General features: G+C 39.4%; 1 protein-coding gene across 1 annotated transcript in view; it reads right to left on the bottom strand.

Annotated features, from left to right (window-relative positions):
• Window positions 1-3,514: 3,514 nt before the first annotated feature.
• Window positions 3,515-24,277, bottom strand: part of DOK5 (docking protein 5) — a 98,031-nt gene continuing 77,268 nt past the window's right edge. The window contains exons 7-8 of the mRNA XM_029070112.2: window positions 9,188-9,308; window positions 3,515-4,761 (exon numbers count right to left, since the gene is read on the bottom strand). Coding sequence (XP_028925945.1) covers window positions 4,694-4,761; window positions 9,188-9,308 — 189 coding nt within the window. The 3' untranslated portion in view covers window positions 3,515-4,693. The remainder of the gene's footprint in view (window positions 4,762-9,187; window positions 9,309-24,277) is intronic.

The raw sequence follows: 24,277 nt of genomic DNA, 5'->3' as shown, positions 1-24,277 counted from the left end.
TTCTATATGATACTATTTAGAGGTGGGTATCAGGAGAGTGCATTCATTCATTCATTCAATCCTATTTATTGAGCGCTTACTGTGTGTAGAGCACAGTACTAAGTGCTTGGAAAGTACAAGATGCAGCTGCTCATTTTCCTAATAAAAAATGAGTTTTGCTTCAGGTCACTGAGCAAATGACGATATTTTTCCACCCTTTGCTCAACCCATTCACGTGTTCCTTATGCATATGTGCTATTAATACGTTTGCCTATTTCATCTTTCCTTTAGGATGACAAACTCTTTGAGTGCCATGTTGGTATTTGTTAAGCGCTTACTATGTGCTGATCACTGTTCTAAGTGCTGGGGTAGATACAGGGTAATCAGGTTGTCCCACGTGAGGCTCACAGTCTTAATCTCCATTTTACAGATGAGGTAACTGAGGCATCGAGAAGTGAAGTGACTTACCCAAAGTCACATGGCTGACAAGTGGCAGAGCTGGGATTGGAACCCATGACCTCTGACTCCTAAACCCGTGCTCTTTCCACTGAGCCATGCTGCTTCTCCTTGCAATGTTAATGGAAATCTTTAAGTAAGGTTTCTTAAATAATTGTGATACCTCTTAACCACTTATTATGTGCCAATCGCTCTGCTGTGCACTAGGGCAGATACAGTACATAAAAATCATACAGTCTCTGACACACAGAGCTCAGAGGTTTTGTTTTAGAAGCAAAAGTTTAAAATCAGCAGAGCCCAGTAACCCAGCATTATAGGCTGAACAGAGCATATTTATTAGTTGTTATAGCAACAAATAAAATACTGCAGACACCCTGAAAATGACATTTCAAATATCTATTTAGAGAGCTGTTATTTTGAAACCTCTCTGAGAGTTGAACAAAATCTAAAATTGAGCCCTATCTTCCCATGTGCTCCTTTCTTTTCAGGGACTTTCAACAATTTAGATTCCATAGTTCTCTCCTTTTAAAAGGTGGCAGCCATTTTGCTTTTTTGCTTTCTTCCCTCACCGTTTTTTGGGTTTTTTTTTTTTTTTTTGGGAGAGAGGGGGGAGTAATTATCATGCTGCCCTTGCTGATAATTCCCACCTGCTCTGTCTTGTCTGATTACATCCTTTGGAATTCCTAAAAAGCTTCAAACTTCAAGCAACCTTCTTAACAAAAACAAAATAAAAATCTTAAGGGATTGATTTGACTAGTTATTTGTTAAAGATTCAAGCTCAAATATGTTTGTTACATGTTACTCAGTAGAATGCATATTGAAATTAGTCAATCTCTGATCATTCAGGAAGCATATACATTTGATAGTTTTGTTTTTGTTATTTAGCAAAAAGACCCAAAAAGTACAAATGAGAAGCCAAGGATTCATCTAATTATCAGTATCTCTCTATAGAAGAAAAACGGATACAATTCCAAAACTAAAATCTTCTCCTGCGGCATGATCTGTTGTTTAGTCTATGAAACCATACACGTGGAAGTGGTATTTTTTTTCCTAGATAAAGAAATAAGCATTGCAGGAAAATAGTTCCTTTTTTAATTTTTTTTTTCAATTTAATAGCCTTTTTCACTCATTTATGTCACAAAAGAATGCACAAGAAGTATTTGGTTAATAAAAATGCATAAGGTAGATGGGCACACTCAAGCACTTCAGGAAAGGCTCTCAGGAGTTCTGATATCACCCCAATTGTTAATCAATCAACTAATTATATTTATTGAACACTTACCATGTGCAGAACACCATACTAAATCCTGGGGAGGATACAATAGAGTAAGTAGACATCATCCCTCCTCCAGGGAGTTTATAATCTAATGGGGAAGGCAGATATAAAATAAATTACAGATTGGGAAAGCCACTGAGTAGAAAGATACATACATATGTTCTATGGGAGCAAAACATAGTTAGGGGTGCAGATTCAAATGCCTGGGTGATACAGTAAGGAGGGAAAACAGGGATGGGGAGATGAGCGATTAATCAGGGAAGGCTTCCTGGAAGAGATGTCATTTTAATGGAGATATGAAGCTGAGGAGAGTGGTCTTCCAGTTGAGCAGTTTTTAATGTAAGTCAGTCAATCAGTGGTATATATTGGGTGTTTACTGTGTGCAGAGAATTGTGGTAGTCATTTAAAATTATTTTCACTTTCTGAAAGAACTAAATATTGCATGTTCTTAAAGTCTGGTCTAATAGCCTGACTTTGAATCCAATAACAAATTTCTGTGTCTTTCTTAAACATTTAATCACAGAACAAAAAAAAAAAAACCAACACAAAACAGCTAGTGGCCATAACAATTCAGTGTTACAAATTGATCAGAGAAGCTGTACCTGGCTCCCGTTTTTTTTTTTCAACCTCAGAATTTGAAAGAATCCAAGAAAAAGACAAAGAAAAAGAAGCAAATCTAAGTGTCAGTGCTACGGACTGGTATACCACTTTGCTTCATAATTGATTTATTGACCATACAAACTTATTTTGAAAAAAGGACTCCCAGGTATACTATTAACTAAATTAAAAGAGAAAATTATTACTTTGTCCCTGGTAACGGCCGAGAAACATGCTACTACTTAAGGAAGTTAGTGTCTACTGAGTGCATTGCATTTTGTTAAGAGCTTGGGAGAAAGCACCAGAAGAACAAAACATAAATTCCCTACCTCAAAGATCTTATATAGTAATTATGGTATTTGTTAAGCACTTACTATGTGCCAAGCACCCTTCTAGGCACTGGAGTAGATACAAGGTAATCGGGTTGGACACAGTGCCTGTCCCATATGGGGCTCGTGGTCTTAATCTCCATTTTACAGATGAGTTGACTTAGGCACAGAGAAGTGACTTGCCCAAGGTCAAACAGCAGACATGTGGCAGAGTTGGGATTAGAACCCACATCCTCTGACTCCCAGGCCTGTGCTCTTTCCACTAGACTGTTGCTTCCTTATATCAAGAGCATGGGCTTGGGAGTCAGAGGTCATGAGTTCGAATCCCAGCTCTGCCACTTGTCAGCTGTGTGACTGTGGGTAAGTCACTCAACTTCTCTGTGCCTCAGTTACCTCATCTGTAAAATGGGGATTAACTGTGAGCCTCACATGGGACAACCTGATTACCCTGTATCTACCCCAGTGCTTAGAACAGTGCTTGGCACATAGTAAGCGCTTAACAAATACCAACATTATTATTATTATTATATCTTTAAGTATATGCTGCTCTTTCAAACTAATGAGATTTTTCCCACATTGTCCTGGCCACTTCTCCACAAGAGGGGAGAAGATCCTACCCTGCCTCCATTCACAAATTCTTAGAACTAACTGAAAAATCTTTCTCCCTTACTGAACTCTTAATCTTCTAGAACCTAATTAATCAGTGGTATTTATTGAGCACTTACATAGCACTCTTGGGAGAGTAGAACAATAGAGTAGGTAGACAGAATCCCTGCTCTCAAGTATCTTACAATTTATCTTACACTCTAATAATGATGATAATAATGCCCCCAAGACTATATTTAAAACCTGACATAAAAATCACGGTGAACAGCTATGAAAACAAAATTCTGATTGATTTTTATTTTTCTTCACGGATAGGCATTTGTAGGCTTACCACAAAAATTATACATAGCAAAGTTATTGGCAATTTCCCCATGTCTCTGTATCTGTATCTAATTCAGAACAGGATTGAACTTGGTGTGGTGGATCCAGACAGAAGAAAGTTCAGAAATTCCAGATCTTGTAGATCAGTTAGGCTCAGCTGAATAGATTGCAAGGAAATCAGGTGGCTAGATCAAGTCCGAACTCTACCCAATTTGAGCATCTGTGTTGATTTGGGGGTTTAAATTGCCAGAAAACTACTTGAGTCCTTCCAGACTTGGGCTGGCGTCAGAGCAACTTTTGGGGTCATGGCAAATGGTAATGAGTTAATGGCCATTTGAGTTGCTACACTCTATTCAGCCTTGCATTTTCATAACCCTTAACACCTGAGGCCCTTTGCAGTTCGGTAGAGATCCAACAAGGAAACAGAATGAAAAGAAACCCCACAAAATTCCAGCTCAGCTGAAAGTATGAAGGAAAAAACACTTCAAATGCAGAAGTCCATATGGATGGAGAGTTTTTTTGTTTTTTGTTTTATTTTTAAACCTTCTATGAAGATACTATAAACAAAGTAAATAGTGGCTTTAAAAAAAGCACAACTCTAAAAACCATATTTGATTGCATCATTTGAAAAATGGTCTTAACATTAATATATAAGAAGAGTAAATAAGGTCATTAATTTAAACCATTCATAATTTAATAAAACCTCGTTGTAAATTACCATCCTGAACAGTAATACTAGTAACTTAGAAGTACAAGATACAACAAATAAGAACCATGTATTGACATTATATGATCAAAACAGACCAGAGTGAAACCACAAGAATCCAAACAGGACAAATTCAACTGTGAGAGACATGGTATCTATAATACAAAATCACCCAGTAATGTTTATTATTTTCTGTCCAGTTGTAAAATAGGAAACAGATCTTTACTATCTACAGAGCATATTTTATTTTGGCTAAGGTTAAAAAAAAAAGATATTGCAGAGCTACAGAGCTGCAGCTAAATTCTCCCAATACCTCATCCTCCTTTTTCGTAATGGCTGCATTTATCTCCATTGATTTAGTTTCCTCATCGTTGGCCCAATGCTTTGGAAATCAAAAGAGTTTAAAAAAACCCCTTTCAGTCTTTATCGGTGTTCGGATTGGTAGGCAGGAAAAGTCTCTGTCCGATGAAGTTTCAATGGACTTGAAACATCTTCTCCAAAGAGAATTAAGAAAACAACAATTATATTTCAAAGTGGCCCATGTTATGAAGTGAAAACAGGGTAAAAACATTATTAATGTAAATCACTGCCAGTTAAATTAATGTCCTCTATCAGAGTTTACCACAGCACCATATCTGGGAGTCTGAAATGGTAAGCAAACTTCTCTTACTGATGCACTGTGATCATCATCATTCATTCATTCATTCATTCAATCGTATTTATTGAGCACTTACCATGTGCAGAACACTGTACTAAGCATTTGGGAGAGTACAATATAACAATAAACAGACACATTCCCTGCCCAGAACAATCATCATCATCATCAGTGGTTTTTATTGCACCTTTACTGTGTGCAAAGCTCTGTACTAAGCCCTTGAGAGTACAACAGAATTGGCAGGCCCGTGCCCTGCCCTCAACGAGCTTACAGACTAGAGGAGGAGACAGACATTAATATATTTATAATACATAATCCCTAGACATGTGATCTGATATTATTAGTAAATCATTTGGGTAGTAAGACCTATTTGGCAATGATCCGTTTTAATATCGTTCCAAGTTAAAGTCATATTATTGTTTTCAGATGGTTACTTCTTCATTTCTTTTTCATTCCTCATATTCACCCATATGAAAATGGAAGAGATAAGTACATGAAACTGGATGAAGGGCATCACATGGGCCACCAATACCCAGTGGCCTCTGGACAGCACAGCAACAACCTATCTGGTGTGGCACAATAATGTCCAACTGGGTAACTGTGGTAAACCGACCAATGAGATACCTTCAAACTCAAATATTCCATGCTTACACCTTCTCTTGTCTTATGCTGTCAAGTCGTCTCCGACCCATAGCAACAACATGGACACATCTCTCCCAGAATGCCCCCCTCTCCATCTGCAATCGTTTTGGTAGTGGATCCATAGAATTTTCTTGGTACAAATCTGTAAGCGGTTTATCATGGTTTCTTTCCGCACAGTAAACTTGAGTAGTCTCCACCCTTGACTCTCTTCCATGCCCCTGCTGCCCAGCGGAGGGGAGTCTTGACTTATAGCAGATTGCCTTCCACTTGCTGGCCACCGGCCAAGCTAGGAATGAAATGGGTATGCCTCTGCTTAACTCTCCCTCCCTTAGTCGAAACTGGTAGGGCACTGGAAACTGCAGAAAGAGACTATTCAGACTCTCTTGGCTCCAGCTATTGGTTTAGGTCTATAACCCTGGGTAACTAAAACTTGAATTATTGGTCGTCAGGATGAAGCAAACACTGCAATAAGTGGGAAGATAGTGTGGTCAAGTGGACAGAGCATGGGACGCAAGGTCAAGAGACTCAGTTTCTAGTCCTAGCTTTCTACTTGACTGTTGGATGGCCTTGGACAAATCACTCAACTTCTCTGTACTTCAGTTTCCTCAACTGGAGATAAAATACTTGTTCTGCCTCTTATACTGTGAATCTCATGTGGATAGGGACTGAGTCTGATCTGATTATCATGTATCCACCCTTGGACTTCGTTTGGTGTATTTATTAAGCACAGAGTATGTGCTTAATAAATGTCATTATTATTATTTTCCTCTTAATTACAGTGTCCTTCCAGAAACCTGAAAATGGGACAGAACTAGCTATAAATGTGAGGGCATTTTATCTGAGTTTCAACTTCCAGGGAAATGGCTCAGCACTTCTCCCAGATCTTTTTCCTGATCCCCACACCAACTTTCATGAATAGTGTTATCAAAAGTTGCCACAGCTGGCTAGTTAGTGGCGGGCATGCTTGTCAAACTAAATCTATCTGAAAGAGATCTATAAATATTTAAGCAGGAGGCAACTATTTCACAGACATAGTTGAAGACTATTCTTGAGGTCAAGGTCAAACCTAATTATGCAGTGGAATTCAAGGTTTAGGGGTTGTGGGATCTGTGGGATTCAAGGGGTTGTGAGATTCCAGCTTCATTCTGACAAATTATTGGTACACCACCTATCATAATTTGTAAGGATAAATATAATCTACCCTCCACCTATCTTTCTGGAAGGGAGAGAGTGTGGTCCTGCTTGGAGGCAGAGGAATGGACTAGATGACTTATCAAAGCCTCTTCCCAACCCATGAGTCTGATTTGAAAAGATTTGAAAAGATTTACCGACAGGGCCCAACCTACTTTCCATATGAAAAATACTCAAGTAAACCAGCAGATGTCTCCCAACGACTAAAATTGAAGAAATAATAATTTTAAAAAAGCACAAAGCTTGCAAGGCACAAGATTCAGACTTTACTAAACGGGGCCCTGGTTCTTTTATTCAACACTCCCCCAACTCGCCTAGAAAGTCCCACGGCCTTGCACCGGAAAGCCAATCTGAACCATAAGAGAAGCAGCATGGCTCAGTGGAAAGAACCAGGGCTTGGGAGTCAGAGGTCATTGGTTCGAATCCCCACTTGTCAGCTGTGTGACTATGGGCAAGTCACTTCACTTCTCTGTGCCTCAGTTACCTCATCTGCAAAATGGGGATTAACTGTGAGCCTTATGTGGGACAACCTGACTACCCTGTATCTACCCCAGCGCTTAGAACAGTGCTCTGCACGTAGTAAGTGCTTAACAAATCCCAACATTATTATATAGAATCAGCCTTCCCACAGATGTAAAAATTCACAAAAATATGTAAGTCCTGTTGACGTCGTATAATGGCATGTGACCTCTGCACTGTGAAGGTCCCTTTGACATGGTGCCTCTATCAGACGAGAACTGTCATGGGTCATAGGGGCAGGTATGGGATAAAGAAGGTGGGTAGAGTTCACATTTTTGTTGTCTTTTGTAAATTTGGATTCAGGGCCTAAATCTTCTAATGCAGCCTGAGTGAGGGGCAGTTTCTCTAATCTTGGACACTGTAATTTTGACAAGTCCCGCTACCTCCGTTGACCTACTGACATAATTACTAAATCATGTCCCGTACCCATGGTATGTTTTCTCAAAATTTATGCGGCTTGACCCTTGATGCCTACACATGGCAGCACAGCTCTGACGTCATGTTTCATAAACAAAAAAGTCTCTCCATTTTGAAGGGTAGCGTAAAGTTCTCACATCTGAAAAAGCAACAGAAGAATTGACCTGACGGAACCTAACAGATTTTCTGATGCATATGGCGGGGACGATTCATATCAGTGCAGGCTGAGGCTTGAGGAAAAAGAGGAGTCTGCACTCTTGTCAAAATGTCTTCCCAAAGACTAAGATGAGTATCTACTAGAAAAACCTTATAAGCTACATTTAGTAATGAATCTGCCCTGTAGAACCACAGATCTGGAATATCATTAAATCAAAGTGAAATGCCTTAAGTTCTATTTATTCCACATCCTTACACCTAGGTTTTAAGAGAAATCATCTCAGACATAAAGAAAATCAGACAGTAGGCCTAAAAGGAATTTAATAAACTTTACTTTGTCTTTTTGTAACCTTTGAGATAGGTTTCCATGGTGATTTGTTTTTGGCTGCCTGCTGACATTTGTGTTCTTAGCCTAGGGACATGGGGAATTGTAAGAGGAAGTGGATGGGTGGGTGTGGAAGAATAGAGGGCACTGGTCATTATGAGTGGGCTGTGGAATGCAAATTCTGCAGGCTGTTAAAACTGTTGGGAGCTTGAAGACCTCTATGCATCTATCTGTGAGGTTTCTCAACAAGCTTTCTTCTTTTGGACAGGGTCCAGATTTACACTCTAAACCTAGACTTAGTCCAGGTCCGCAATGGTGAAGTCAGGGTTGAGGCAATTCTGTAGACAAAGCTGGCTCAAAATGTATTTTATCTGAGATATCCAAATAATTGAGGCCAAATGTTTGTGTTCCACAGTGTCCAAATAACTACCTCACTTCTCCAGTTTATTAATGGAATACTCACTGGATGTGGTGTAATGTTCTCAGGCCCCTTCCTTCAGATGGCCCCAGGTTCTCCTCTAAAATGACCAGACCCCCACCACTAGTATATAACCCATTAAAAAAATGCTACCAAAGCCAGGAGAAGATATCTGACAGCCCTTGATTCACAGACTGATTTCTCTGGTGTTCTAGAGCAAACCACTCCTTATCTCAGTTCTCCTGCCAAGTAAAGTGGATGGATAATCCACTTAACATGCAGAGTGGTGGAACTTGTTTCACATTCCTGAGAGTTTGGAAGAAAGCAAGTGCCCTAATATTATCAATACCAAGACCTTCGATGAAGTCTGAGCCCCTTGTGGGTCAGGGACTGTGTCTAAACAGATTATCTTACATCTACCCCAGCGCTTATTATGGTGCTTGGCACTTAGAAAGTGCTTAAATACAACAGTTATTAGTAGTGTAATAGTAGTTTTGATGTATGTGTGGGTGGAAGGTGGAGAGTTAAATCCACTTGTCAAATGGAGTGGGGTGAAGGTCAGGGCCACTCTCTTGGTTGAGTTCACCGTCTTACCTTGTAAGCTGTAGAGCTGTCCTGTGCTATGCTGCCTCGTGATATGCTGCCAGTAGACACTCCGAGGCAAGGGCACCATTGCACTCAGAGAAACGGCTCGTTCACTCATTTTCATCTGAAGCTGCGGGGAAAGAAAAAGAGACCTAGGAAAAAGAAATCTTGGCCAGAAATGACCAAAAGGAAACTGTAAGAACCGAATACCCCCCAAAACTTCATGGCGCACTTTCTCCAATATAGCACAAGGTTCATGTCATCCATACATACAGTGAAGAGAGCTCGATGGCTTTACAATGTGTTTTTCCCCTCTTTTTGATTTTTCTGACAGCAGTTTTCAGCTCAACTCCCTTCTCTCCGGCATGGGGAGGGCACCAGATGCCTTTACGTCTGGTATTTTTATTTTAAAATACCTGGTGCTCCTCCTCCTTCAGCCCCTAAGACCAAGCCCATGCCCACGGAAGTGGTGTCTATGTTTAGAGAGATCTGGGATGGGAACACATGAGACTGGAGTGAAGAAAAGGGTCAGGAATCAAGAATCAACTCCCTGCCATGCTCTACCTTCTTCAGATTTCATGAGTTCTTAGTATTATGTTACCTAAGAATCTATATAACGTCATCTATGCCTGTTGCTTCTGAGTTTCTTGAGTGCTATCAGGGGCCACCCCAAAACTTCAATCAATCAACTGCATCCATCGAAGACCTACTACCTGCAGTATATTATACTAAGCACACATTCCCTACCTTCAAGGAGCTTACAATCTAGCCTAAAGGCTTTACTCTTTAAGTCTTATTAAACCTTTAGACTTTCCTGAAAGGGAACTTGAAAGAGAAGAGTTAGATGGCATAATAGAAACACATTGTAATCGTGGTACTTATTCTAAGCACTTATTAGGTGTCAAAGCACTGTGCTAAATGCAGGAGCAGCTATCAGATGATCAGAACATTCACAGTCCCCACCCCTATGGGGCTCACAAATTAGATGGGAGGGATGACAGTTCTTCTATTCCCATTTTACAGAATTGAGAACTGAGACCAAAGTGGTTAAATGACTTGCCTAAGGTCACAGAGTAGGTCAGTGACAGAGCTAAGATTAGAACCTGGATTTCCCAACTCACCAGCCTTGTATTCTCTTCACTAGGCTACACCCTTGTGAATGTACAACACCCGACATGCCAAGATAGGACAATAAACTGAAAATTCAGGTAACACAGTACTGCAGAAATAAAATCAAATACTCTTCATTGCAAACTCCATCATCCTTATTCTCCATTCCCCTTCAATAATGAACAATATTTCCTATGTAATTAAAGCAATTCGAACCTGGATTGTTCAGCAATCTTACTAACCAACCATTTTTTAACCTTCTCAACTGGGCACAAACCTAATGTTAATGTGATGTGGAATGCAGCAATATATCTTCACGCTTTTATGTGTGTGAATGCTTTTCAAATCATTATATCTTCATTCAACCTTGCAAATAGTTTCAAAAATCATTTATTCTCCAAAAGTTCAATTCTGCTTAAAAATACGTCATCCATTCATTCTTCTCAATAATGCCACATCTCCTGAGCTTTTCCAGCTCTTTCTATGCTCACCATCTTAATAAGTTAGGCAAACAAAAACATCTGCTTCCAGAAGATACATACAGATCTATCTCTGGACACAGAGTCCCATGAAAATAAAATACAAGGAAAAAACAGACTACACTAAATTTATTTACATGAACTATTTTATTTCATTTTGGTCTGTCTGGATTTCGTTTAAACCCTAGATATGCACATTTAATGGCTCTCTGTATCTCCTCACTAATTATGCTTCTAGGACTGAAGATATATGACACAGCCTGAGAGAAGTTTGATAATAAAAGGTGATAGAAAAGAGGGCAAGAGGAATTAGAGAAAATGGCTTTTGGCTGTTGGTTGAATTGGAGGAGGGACCTTTGGGGATAATTTGCAGAGCAGAATCAAATATACGTGCATGTTTTGAATTCTCTGGCTCCACCAAATACCAGTATCCAGGAGATTTTCTTATCAGAAAGGTGGGATAAGTAAATTCATGACATTTTTTTCAGATTAGAGCTCAGGCACTAAAATTAGTGGGCTGGAGAACCCAGGAGTTCTTTCCTCCTCCTCTTTCACCCCTAACCCTGTGATGGCCTTGGGGATTACTGAAAATCTCTGCTGGGCACTGGGTAGCCTCACACACCCCCAAAGCTGCTGGACTGTAGACACTTTATTCATTCATTCATTCAATAGTATTTATTGAGCGCTTACTATTCTTTCATTCAATAGTATTTATTGAGTGCCTACTATGTGCAGAGCACTGTACTAAGTGCTTGGAATGTACAATTGGGCAACAGATAGAGACAATCCCTGACCAATGACGGGCTCACAGTCAGATGAAATGTCTGTATGTACACACTGTGAATCACAAATAAGAAATTGACCGCAGCTTTTTGTGCCTCCACATCTCAGGCAGATCCTTAATTTAATGAAAATACATAGTTACTTTAAAGCTTCTTAAATGTACATTTATCTTCATGTAATCATTTATTTAAGCGTTTGGGTCTTGGTCTGAAAATACAATTTGAAAAGACTTATAAACCCAACAATAAATGATATCCCCAAACTCCCTAAACTTAAACTGAATTGTATTTGAGGTTGATATGGAAGAGTGCTTCAAAGCACGCTGTTTTGGTTAGAAGGGTCAAATGAGCTTCTGCTGGATAGTTTGGGATTTTTTTGTTAATTTTCCTAAAGAAATGTTCAAATAAAGACTGAAATGTATAAGGGTCTAATAATCCTTACTAAAACAACATTTTCCTAATTCTCAAATTTAGGGACTGGAGGAAAAATGACTTTAAATTAACATTACTCAAATTATTCAGTAAATCTATTAAAGAAACAATACAGCATGTAGTTGGTTGGAAAGTGTATTCTCTCTAAATTAAATACTCTTATGAATAAACTTATAATGGCTCAGTATAATTTGACGATAAATTGGAAACAACAAGGAGGTAACACCCATAGCAAATCCCTTCGTGAAGAAAACCACGAAGCTGTTTCTTTCTTAATTCCTTCAGAGAAAACCTTTAGGATTTTTTTTAATTGACTTCGAAGAGAGGATGGAAAAAAAATCGCATTACTGAACAAAAGAAGGGAAGCAGAAAATGGGAACAAAGGTAGAAACTTACACAGCGAAGGAACCGGTGATGACTTGAGAAAGTAATTCAGAAAACAGTCTGGCAGGAGAGCATTCATCTGCATTCGCTCTCTACAGCTGAAAGGTAAACTGTGAACTTTATGGTTCCAAACTGAAAGCATAAAAGCTTCTAAAACACTGACTCACGTACTGAACTTAAAACGCCCTTAGCCTCTGTTGTCTTCTAGTGCTGTACCTATTAAATGCAATTCCTTTTATAAAGCAGCTTTACAAATTCTTCACAATGGTCTATTAGAATGTCTAAGAAAATCACAGCAAAGAAATCTGGCCTCATCTTAACCATGGTAAATATTATCAGTGTCAGTATCAACTGTATTTATTGAGATTCCACTGAGTATAGAGCACTGCATTAGGCATTCGGGCAACATATACAAAAAACCTGTTTGGGACCTTCAACTAGTGGGGGAGGTGGAAGCTATGAATCAGCAATGAGGCAGCTGAACTGTACTTTCCAGGCGCTTATGTAAGCGCTCAATAAATACGACTGGAACGAATGAATGAATGAAATGGAATTTACGATCTCCTTAATAGGTTCCCAATGTCAAAACCAAAGAAAAAGAAATGTTATGACCAAACAGGAACGTATCAGTACTGGAATTAGTGAAAAGAAATGACAGTGATTCCATTTATGCCATTTGGGTTTGGGTCAACCAGTGGAAGGGAGGAAGAGAGAGGTAGAGAGGGAATGAGTGATGAAGAAAGGAGGGAAAGAGAGAGAAGGAGAGAGAGAGGGAGGGAGAGAACAAGACAGAGAAAGCAAGAGAGAATGAAAATGGATTAGAGAAGAGACAATAAGGCAATTTTGTAAAAGGTAGCTGAAGTGGTGACTTGCAAGATACAAGAGAAATGGAAACAAAGACAAAGAATATCATTTAAAAAGTCAGATAGTAATCCTCAGATTAATTCAAATATTTTCTAAGCCACAAAAATGCACTTAATAATAATAATAATAATAATAATGATGGCATTTGTAAAGTGCTTACTATGTGCAAAGCACTGTTCTAAGCGCTGGGGAGGATACAAAGTGATCAGGTTGTCCCACGTGGGAATCCCAGTCTTAACCCCCATTTTACAGATGAGGTAACTGAGGCACAGAGAAGTAAAGTAACTTGCCCAAAGTCACACAGCTGACAAGTGGCTGATCCAGGATTTGAACCCATGACCTCTGACTCCCAAGCCCGGGCTTTTTCCACTGAGCCACACTTCTATTCCTTCCATTCTTTCCTGCTTACCCACTCTATTCTCTGACAAGGTAACAGCAACCAATTTTCATAAATGAACACAAATCAATCTAGCATACATGAAAGTACATAAATCCAGCTCTGATTTTATGCAAACATGGTTTGCTGTGATGTCCACAATTAATTTATATATGTTTGTGGTGACACAGCAAGCTGAAGTGATATAGTAATGGACTGTTTCATTCACTGATGGAAGGGGAATCAAAGCAATGGGAAATGATGTACTAGTGTGCATATGTGCAGCCATATAACACTGGCCACCGGCAGTCAAGTATGGCTCCACACATCTAGTCATTCCATTAATACAGTTGGCAAGTGAAAGAAGCAAAATCCTAATAAGTGAATGCCAAAAATCCCCTTACACAAATGTGGTTATTTGCTTAATTCTCAAGATACTAATGGGATGCAGCCTCAAGTCCAATCTCCACCCTGTTCCCTCATTGACTGAATTCATCATTAATTCAATCGCATTTATTAAGGGCTTACTGTGCACAGATTATTATATTAAGCGCTTGGGAGACCACACCAACAATAAACGATCACATTCTCTGCCCACAACGAGCTAATGTATATATATCCCAATCCACCTTAGATGTCTTAAAGAAAAAAAGATGACAAATGACAATTACATGCATTCTATCCAAAATAAAATATTAAGTCCTCTGTTACCTACCACCTCTTTTTTTCTGTATTTTTAATTTCTTTGGATAAAGCAAACTCATCGATAATGTGCTTTTTATTCCAGCTTCTGGTGGAAAAAGCAGTGTCTTGATCATTTTAAAGTGCACAGCAATACAGTACCATATTGTCATTCTATGTGATCCAACTGTTTTCATGGCAGAATATTATTTTGTGAAACAGAACAGCATGACAGGATGTAATTGTTTGGAGCCTCAGTCGATCAGGAATACCATATGCCTCTGTTTGTGACTGCATTCTAGAGTCATTCAGAAACAAGTGCAAATCATTGCAATGACAAACTGATCAGTACTTTAAGGTCTAATTCGACACTTATCACAACCTCATAACTTTTACAAAGTTTCCTTCGGAAGTTGTTCCAACTGGGCCCCATGACTGCAGCTGGGCAACTTTACATAAATGAATTGTATTGGAACCTTTGGTTTATTTATCCAGGACCCTGAGGCATTTAGCCAAAGGGAGATTTTGCATGATATGAATAAGTTATGAACCAGAAATCAGCGATCTGGATCCACACTTTTTTCACCTGTGGAACCTCCATGCCGATCTACTAGCTGACAAATTCTCAGTATAAGAAGTCTCAATCCATTTATTTTTTATGGATGCGTTAAGGGTGAAAGGGGCAGTAAAGTTGAATCCGAATACCCATTAGAATACGGTTATCTCCTTATGCTACTTTTATCTGTTCACATTATGTGCTTATTATTCCTTAGTGTCATGAACTGCATTGTCCTTTTATTTAACCATCTTATTAATCAATCATATTTACTCAGTGCTTACTGTGTGCAGAGCACTGTGCTAAGAGCTTGGGAGAGTACAATATAACAGAGTTGGTAGCCATGATCCATGCATAAAGAATGAAAATCCTAGTACAAGAGCGATGCAGAAAGGAGCGGGAGAATAGGAAAGGAGGGCTTAGTTGGGGAAAGCCTCTTAGAGGAGATGTGCTTTTAATAAGGCTTTGAAGATAGTGAGAGTGATCTCTTACGAGATATTATGAGAACTGGCAAAACAGGCAATTTTGATCCTGGTCAAAAGCTTTTTCATTTTTTTTTCTTTTTTCAGTTACTGTAAAACATGGTTTTCCTTAATAGTTTCCAAAAAAATATTCATAGCAACAGTCTAACAAATATTTCCTGATTTCTTAATTTTAGGTTCTTGACAAGGTTAACTACATCCTTACCCACTGTATTTTCATAGTAGAAAAGCATCTGAGTTAATAGAAGAGCCATGCGTAAATGCACAGCCATATTCCCCAGCCCCTATTTTTTTTATTGTATTGATTAAGTGTTTACTATGTGTCAGGCAGTCTACTGAGTGCTGGGGTAGACACAAACTAATCATATTGGAAACAGTCCCCGTCCCACATGGGGCTCACAGTCTTAATCCCCATTTTACAGATGAGGGAACTGAGGCACAGAGAAGTTAAGTGACTTGGCCAAGTTCACACAGCAGATAAGTGGCAGAGCCAGGATGAGAACCCATTTGAACATAATTGAGATCATTTCCCAGGGAATAATAAAATTTAAGCCAATATGTGTGTAGGGGGTGGGAAGGGCTGTGAATGTAGGAGAGAGATGTGTTTGTGTGTGTGTATTCAGCACATGCTAGATCATAAGCTCCTTGAGGGCAGGGATAGTGTCTACTGTTATACTCTCCCAAGAGTTAATAATAATAATAATAATAATGTTGGTATTTGTTAAGCGCTTACTATGTGCCGAGCACTGTTCTAAGCGCTGGGGTAGACACAAGGGAGTCAGGTTGTCCCACGTGGGGCTCACAGTCTTAATCCCCATTTTACAGATGAGGTAACTGAGGCACCGAGAAGTTAAGTGACTTGCCCAAAGTCACACAGCTGACAAATGGCCGAGCGGGGATTTGAACCCATGACCTCTGACTCCAAAGCCCGTGCTCTTTCATTGCACTATCTAGATTAAGCACTCAATGAATACTATTAATTGATAGATAAAGCTCTGTCCTGAGTACCTGGGAGAGTTCAACAAAAGCAAAAGAAGTGGTACCTGACCTCAAGGAATCTAATGAGGGGCATGTGAAGACACCAATTATACCTTCAAATCTAAATATCGATAAATACATAAATGCCAAAGGTGGAACTCAATAGAGACCTGAAGGTAAGTAGTGTCTGTATCCCTATATGTGAGGCATCATGTTCCAAAACTATACCCAGACTAGGTGTCAACTGGAGCCTAGCCAATTCCAGGGAAGGACTGAACAAAGGGGAGGGAAAGAAGTTTACAGTAAGCCATCTTGGGAGGATGAAAATGCATAACTGTTAGGTTGACTTTTGGATTGACAGTTCGGGGAGGTGGAAATTAATTGGGAGAGGCTTCCTGGGAGAGTTGGGCTTAAAGACATCCACTGTTAACACTTTTCACTGAACTGTTTTGCCTATTCCATAGAGTGCGGAGGCTACTTTTTAAAATTTCCCTAATCCCTTGAAGCCAGAAGGCAGGGAGAGTTGGGGGGGCTGATAAAGTAACAATAGCCTCTTTGTTTATATTTTATTTAACAGAAGATTCTTACTATGAAAATATGATTACAATAGAACAGCACACATCATAATGAATAGAGCAATTAAAATTCTTCAAGATAAGGCTCATTTATTTGTTGAGAAATCTACCATGCAAGTAGCAAAAAAGGACTATCTGCACAAGTATTATTTGTCTACCTCGGAGTTTGCTGAAATAAAAAGTATGATAGCCTATTTTATGCTCTGAATTTTAATAAAGCTTATTTTTTCCAGCTACAAAACAGAAGAAAAAGAAGCAAAATGAGAAATACCTTTAAAAACTCAGCCAACTGTCAAGCCACTCTAAGCAGATTCAAAGGCCTAGGAATCATAACTTGGGCAGGATTTTACAATGTTGTGCTATTTTCTCCAAACTCTGGACTATATACATACATATATTTATATATAATTGTTTGGTAAATAATCTATTCACTGAAATCTGGGACTATTTCAGAAGTTTATCACACTTTCTATGTGCATTTGCATCATTTAAAGCTCAGAGCTGGGATTATTATATTGAGATGATTACATTTGTTGTATTCTTTGGTACTCTTTCCGCTTGATGAAGTAAATTCATTTAATCAATACAAACTGATTAATATGATAATCGCTACATTAAGTGGCAGTCACCAATTCCTCTGGAACAGACATGCAAATGTTGTTGAACGAGAAGCATTGTTATTAATTTTGCGGCATCTACTGCTCCACAGCAGTGGTATGCTGTTTTCTTTCCTTTAACATCACCAAATTCTGGCCTTTCTTGTTCAGACCTGTATAACTATTTACTATCAAATCACTCTCTTTGTCAGGCAGAATAATTATAATTTCTTAGCTCCCTTGCTCTGGGATATAGCTGATTAGGAGTGTGCCGACCTACAAAATAAAAAATGTAAGAAATCTAACAAGATGGTAGCCTTTGGAAAACTTTTCCAAGCACAGTTTGAAGCATTTGAAGGAGGTATTGATCTTGAAAATTAAAATATATAACTAGCAAAAGTCCCTCTAGAGAGCTAGTCTCCAAAGCTCTCTTAAAATGAAAATCAATTTTCTCCCAAAATATTTGGCCCCTTCTGTTTTTATAATCAACCAAAATCAATGTTTTATTTGCCACGCTCTTAGGGTTTGAGTCTATGATTGATGATTGGTAAAAGCATCTTCCTTTCCTGCCACCCAACTCACTATCTTGACTTTCTTCATTCCCACTTTTTCTGCCTTTAAAAGGAGAGAGTGATGGGTATTCAAATCATTACCACATTACACAGACATCACAGAAAATTATTGAACTGTCAAGATAACAGAAAGTCCAACCTCATTTCCTGGCTGCTGCCAAAGAGAAAGAAAGAAATGTCTTTTGTGCTAAGAATAAAAAAAGGAAAGGAAACACTGAATTCATTTATGACAGAAATCCTCAGCTAGAATGATTCTACTGCTGCCTAGTATAGTGGACAAACTATACTGTTAATAAAATGGATACTTTTATGGCAAAATGACAACTGTAGAGTTTCCTGTTGCACCACATGCAATTGAATGGGGTTTTTTTCCAGATAACACTGGTAATTTTCCTCCTTTTAGCCTCATTTTTCTTATTTTTCCATATTCCTCTCCCAACTCCTTGTTCAGGTATGTGGTCTTCTCTGGCATTGAATTCTCAGGGAAAAGGCTCATCATGAACCACATTAACTCAATGCCTAAATCTAGACTAGGGATTGGCATTCCCCATCACAAATGACAGATGGTGCGGTAGCATGCCATTCGGTCCGGCCTGACTTTCCCCACGGACAACTGGTATAATATGTGGAGGAAAAGAGGAAGAGTAGAGAAGGTAAGAGTTTTGGAGGGGCAGACCATGTCTCAAGATCTATACATATATTGACAAGAACATCTGGGAGCCTGTCCCACCCCATGCTAATTTTGCATGATCCTCACACACTTCATTCCCCATCAGTTTGGTTCAGTAGCTGTTTCGGATTACTAGGACATTGTACTGGGACATTTACCAGTGGTCTGAAAGAGTTAATGAATGCTTTGAAGTGCCTCTTCTACTCCCAACCAGGCCTGGGCATATGTCTGTCCCAGGGGTAAGGGAAAGGATCAGGTTCTAACAAACCAGGTGTTCTCAGTAATGGAAGAGTTCAGTTCCACCATAAACTTTGGATTCTGGTCAGAACTAGTCCAGGTTAAGTTTTCCCTGGAGCAGCCTACAACCATAGGCAGGGAACTGATCCAGGTCATTCCAAACTCAAGAAAGCTCTATGAGGCCAGGGTAGATGGCAGAGTTCAGGTTACAGTACTATGGACCTAGGATCAATACCTGGGTGGAAGGTACTCTGGAATCAAGACCTGAAGTCCTATAGGTGGTCAGAACAGACTGGTCTCTCTTCTTCTTTCTATTCCACATCCCGTATCTGGGACTACGAATCTCCAGGAGATATTCAAATTGGTACAATTCCAACCTAAGCCCCAAGTGAAGGGGAGGGAAATACACTGGGACTGGAGTCAGAAGGAGAGACCTACTGAGCTAATGTTTGGCTTCCAATTCTATCTCACTGAGCAATTGCCCTGGAAGTGTCTGTCTTTCCTTAAATTGTGTTTTTCCTCCTGGTTTGTAGTGCCAGAATTGGGAGAATTCTCAGTAGTCTTCTAGCTTCAAAGTGGGAAAGACTCTCTACCAACCAAGAAAGTCAATCACCTATTTTAGTCACCTAACTGGATTGTCTTTGTCACTTAGACTCAAACACACTGGTCTGCTCATCCAATCAAACAGTTCAATTTGAGGTAGAAGCATATACGTGTATGTGTGCACATGTTTGTATAGAGAAGCAGTGTGGCTCAGTGGAAAGAGCACGGGCTTGGGCATCTGAGGTCATGGGTTCGTAACCCGGCTCTGCCACTTGTCAGCTGTGTGACTGTGGCCAAGTCACTTAACTTCTCTGTGCCTCAGTTACCTCATATGTAAAATGGGGATTAAGACTGTGAGCCTCACGAGGGACAACCTGATTACCCTGTATCTACCCCAGCGCGTAGACAGTGCTCTCTGCACATAGTAAGCACTTAACAAATACCAACATTATTATTATCATTATTATTATCTGTGTGTGACTATTCACATGATTTTATATATATACATATGCATATAACATGTGTGTATATACATATACATAAAATCACATTTTAAATAGCCCAACTGTGTCATTGAGAAAGCAAGACTTTTGAAAACTAGTATAATGAGCAAGCAGCAGCAAAGCAGCTGAGATACTAATCTTATCTGAATGCCTTTATAAAAGGAAAAGTTCAGCATAATTATATGCTCCCTCTAAATCACAAGGCTTTCAATTACATTCATTTTTTTAAATGACTATATTATTATCCTCAGTTTTGCATTCTCAGAAACATACTAGGAGTTTTAGAGATTAAAGGCAAACTTACTGTTGGCAGAATGAGTTTCTGTTCTGATGTGCTGCACTACCCTGAAACAAACAGCTACTCTGTCTCTGCTGCAGCTGGGAAGTTGTGATTTTATAGAGAGCAGTATTTTAATAATCAGGAAAAGTGAAAATTAAAACTATAACATTTCACAAATATTGAGACTATTGTGTGGCTAAAACACTGAAGGAGAAGTTCTCAAAAGCACGATTCTCTAAAACATCACTCTCTTCATGATTCCAGGAAAGGAAGTCAAAAAGAAGTTAGGAGAAACCCGTATGTGTCTATCAAATCCAAGTGAATGATTTTAGCTATTTTAAATGAATCTGTCAAAAGTTACTGCCTTTAATATTATTCTAAGGCATATGAGATGCATACCAATTTTCTGTTTTCAATTGTTTTGCTGATTAGATATTTAAAGCAGTGCTTGGCACAAGGTGCTTAACAAATACCACAATTATTAATTATTATTATTATTTATATGGACATAAATATTCATTTTGGGTGCTGCTATAAAAAATGAAGTTTATTACCATTCACTATTTCTCCTATATTGAAACTTAGTCCTCCAACCAAAGTTCATACCTTCAGTTACTCTGATAGATGACTGCCTTTCTTCAAGTAATAGCCTGCAATCACCTTGTATAATAGTGAACTCAACTCAGTGTATTTAAAAAAGAAGAAAAAATGCTTAAGAACAACAGAGGAGTTAGGGAATAGCTTCTAAAACTCCTAATCTTAATGTCAGGAATATGTCTAAATTACGTTTTGAAAAATGCATAAATTCAGTGAAGGATAATAGAACAAAGGTACCATAAACAACGGAATCGCTTCTAATAACATCTTTGTCTAGACTAGACAATCAGTCAATATTAATTTTTGAATCCCTACTGTGTGCAAAGCATTGTACAGAGAGCTCAAGAAAGTACAATATGAGTTGGTTAGACGTGTTCCCTGCCCACAAGAAGCATACAGTCTACAGAGGGAGATGGAGAAAATAAATTACTGGTAGGGGAAATAGTAGAATATAAGCATAGGTATATAAGTGCTGAGTGGCTGGGGTGAGTATCCAAGTGCTTAAAGGGTACACAGCCAAATGCATAGTTAATACAGAGGGGAGGGTAGATGATAATAATAATAATTATGGGATTTGTTGAGGGCTTACGATGTGTCAAGCACTGTTCAAAGTGGAACAGTATCTGATTACAAGATAATCAGGTTGTTCCTCGTGGGGCTCACAGTCTTAATCCCCATTTTACAGATGAGGCACAGAGAAGTTAACTGGCTTGCCCAAGGTCACACAGCAGATATGTGGCAGAGCCAGGATTAGAACCCACATCCTCTGACTCCCAAGCCTGTGTTCTTCTCACTAAGCCACACTGCTTCCTTATTTGTCTAAAACCTTCTACAGCCAAAATGCAGAACTAGGTATATGGGAACGTTCGGTAGAATCAGGAGACAGGTTGTCTTCCTTCGGGGAACTTATAATCTAATGGGAAGTCTCAAGGCAACAGGGAAATGGAGACACAGAAATGGAGAAGCAAACCAGGTCCATCTCCCACCATAACCAGCAGCCCTACTGCAGGACTCCATGATACTTTTGTCATCAGCCTCAAAAAGGTTTTTAATGTGGGGCAACTGCCTGCGGGGCAGATACAGCAAATGGGTACAAAGAGGTGGTTTCAGCATCAGCATGCAGGGCAGCAGTGGGGAAGGAAGAGGCTCAGGGTTTCTCTTCTTGACTCCACACTCATGCTGCAGTGGACCAGCTACTTTGATGGGGAAGAATCATCAGGGTGAGTGTGAGTTGGTGTGAGTCTGAGTTTGCTTGGATGCACATTCCTGGGCTTATCTCCATGGTCTCTGCCTCTGTATGTCTCTGAATAGCTCTATCTCTATTCTGATTCTTCTTCCTGTCATATTAGAACCCGACTCAGTCTTGGGAAACTGACCCTATTTCATTCATTCAATCATTCAATGGTATTTATTGAGCACTTACTGTGTGCACACTTGGAATGTATAATTCGGCAACAGATAGAGACAATCCCTGCCCCACAAAGGGCTCACAGTCTTAAAGGGGGAGACAGACAGCAAAACAAAACAAAACTAGTCAGCCATCAATACCATCAACACAGATAAATAGAATCATAGATATAAACACATCATTAATAAAATAGAGTAATAAATAATCTATACAAACATACACAAGTGCTGTGGAGAGGGGAAGAAGGTAGAGCGGGGGGGGATGGGGAAGGGAGGAGGGGCAGAGGAAAAGGGAGGGCTCAGTCTAGGAAGGCCTCCTGGAGGAGGTGAGCTCAGTATTATGAGAGATTGTACCAGCTAGGTAGCAGTTTGGACGGTGAGGAAAGGGTGGATCTTGGCGATGTTGTGAAGGTGAGACAGGCAGGTTCTGGTGACGGATTGGATGTGTGGGGTGAATGAGAGAGCTGAGGCAAGGATGACACCAAGGTTGCGGGTCTGTGAGACGGGAAGGATGGTAGCGCCATCCACAGTGACGGGAAGTCAGGGAGAGGACAGGGTTTGGGAGGGAAGATAAGGAGCTCAGTCTTGGACATGTTGAGTTTTAGGTGGTGGGTGGACATTCAGGTGGAGACGTCCTGAAGGCAGGAGGAGATATGAGCCTGGAGGGAGCGGGAGAGAACAGGGGAGGAGATGTAGATTTGGGTGTCACCTGCGTAGAGATGATAGTTGAAGCCGCAGGAGTGAATGAGTTCACCAAGGGAGTGAGTATAGATGGAGAACAGAAGGGAACCAAGAATTGACCCTTGAGGAACCCCTACAGTTAGGGGATGGGAGAGGGAGGAGGAGCCCGCGAAGGAGGGCAAGAATGAATGTGGATACCCCAACCCCTTTGAGCCACAGAAAATATCATCTCTCTATCTGCCTTAGGCAAATACAGAATAATGTACATAATACACACATATATAAATATATATATATATATATTCACATATATGTATTTTGTAGTAATAGGAAAGTTTAAGAAACAGTTTAATCAACTTTATGAGAACAAAAGTGGACAATTATGAGCCTGGTGCTAGTCATAGATCATTTTTGGTATTTAACTGACTGAACTATTCTTGAGAACCGTGAGGTTATTCAGTCAAGATGCATTTCTATTTTGAATAGGACTTTCTGGCCTGGTAGTTTATTAGACCTAGCTAATTAGGTTTAACAAACAGCTAAAAAGCTTGGGGGTAGAGTGCCCTCTGTGGTTAAGTGGGCTGAATTTGGCCATCTTGTTGGCTGCCCTCGGACCAGGGTATAACTTGCCCATTCATTCTTGGAGTGAATGGTTTCATGACAGCAGATTTCTCAGTCCAAAATTAAAAAATAATAATAATTCATATGCTTACTACAGCAATGCCTCCGAGAAAGGCAAAATAAGGATTACTGGGGATTTCCCCCAAAATTCATCTAGTACTTTCAATGAAAGCAAAACTCCAGTAAGAAAGAATGCTAAATCCTTATTCCCCATACTTTAGCCATTCATTTAAAAGGATGCCAAAGTGGAACAGTGAGGGAAAAGAGAATATGACTTGGGAGGTTAAAGCTATCTTAGCAGATGCCATTTCTCATAGTATGTTAGTATTCAATTACGGGGTATGTTTGGAATTTCTGAGAAATTTTCTGAACCATTTGAAAGTACTAGAAAAACAGTAATTAATTAACAAATACCACAATCATTATTGTTATTATCATTAACAATGAGAACAGAAAGAAAAACACAATGAAATGATTGAAATGAAATTCCTTGAATTTGAGAGATGGGCCACGGCAACACTTATCCTTCTAGCTAACGTCAGTCTTGTATAATCTCAAGGCATAATCTCAAGGCATTCATGAATTTTAACATTGCTAAGCAACCTAAATCTTGGCTATAATTGTAAATTCATATATACATGTTGCCATATCGGAACATGGCCGTCATAATCTCAAAGCAAGTTCCCTTGCTAC

The sequence above is a fragment of the Ornithorhynchus anatinus genome, chromosome 8 (assembly GCF_004115215.2).
Source record: "Ornithorhynchus anatinus isolate Pmale09 chromosome 8, mOrnAna1.pri.v4, whole genome shotgun sequence".
NCBI lineage: Eukaryota > Metazoa > Chordata > Mammalia > Monotremata > Ornithorhynchidae > Ornithorhynchus > Ornithorhynchus anatinus.
Note: the sequence above shows the minus strand (reverse complement) of the source record. Positions and strands in the feature narration are given on the sequence as shown.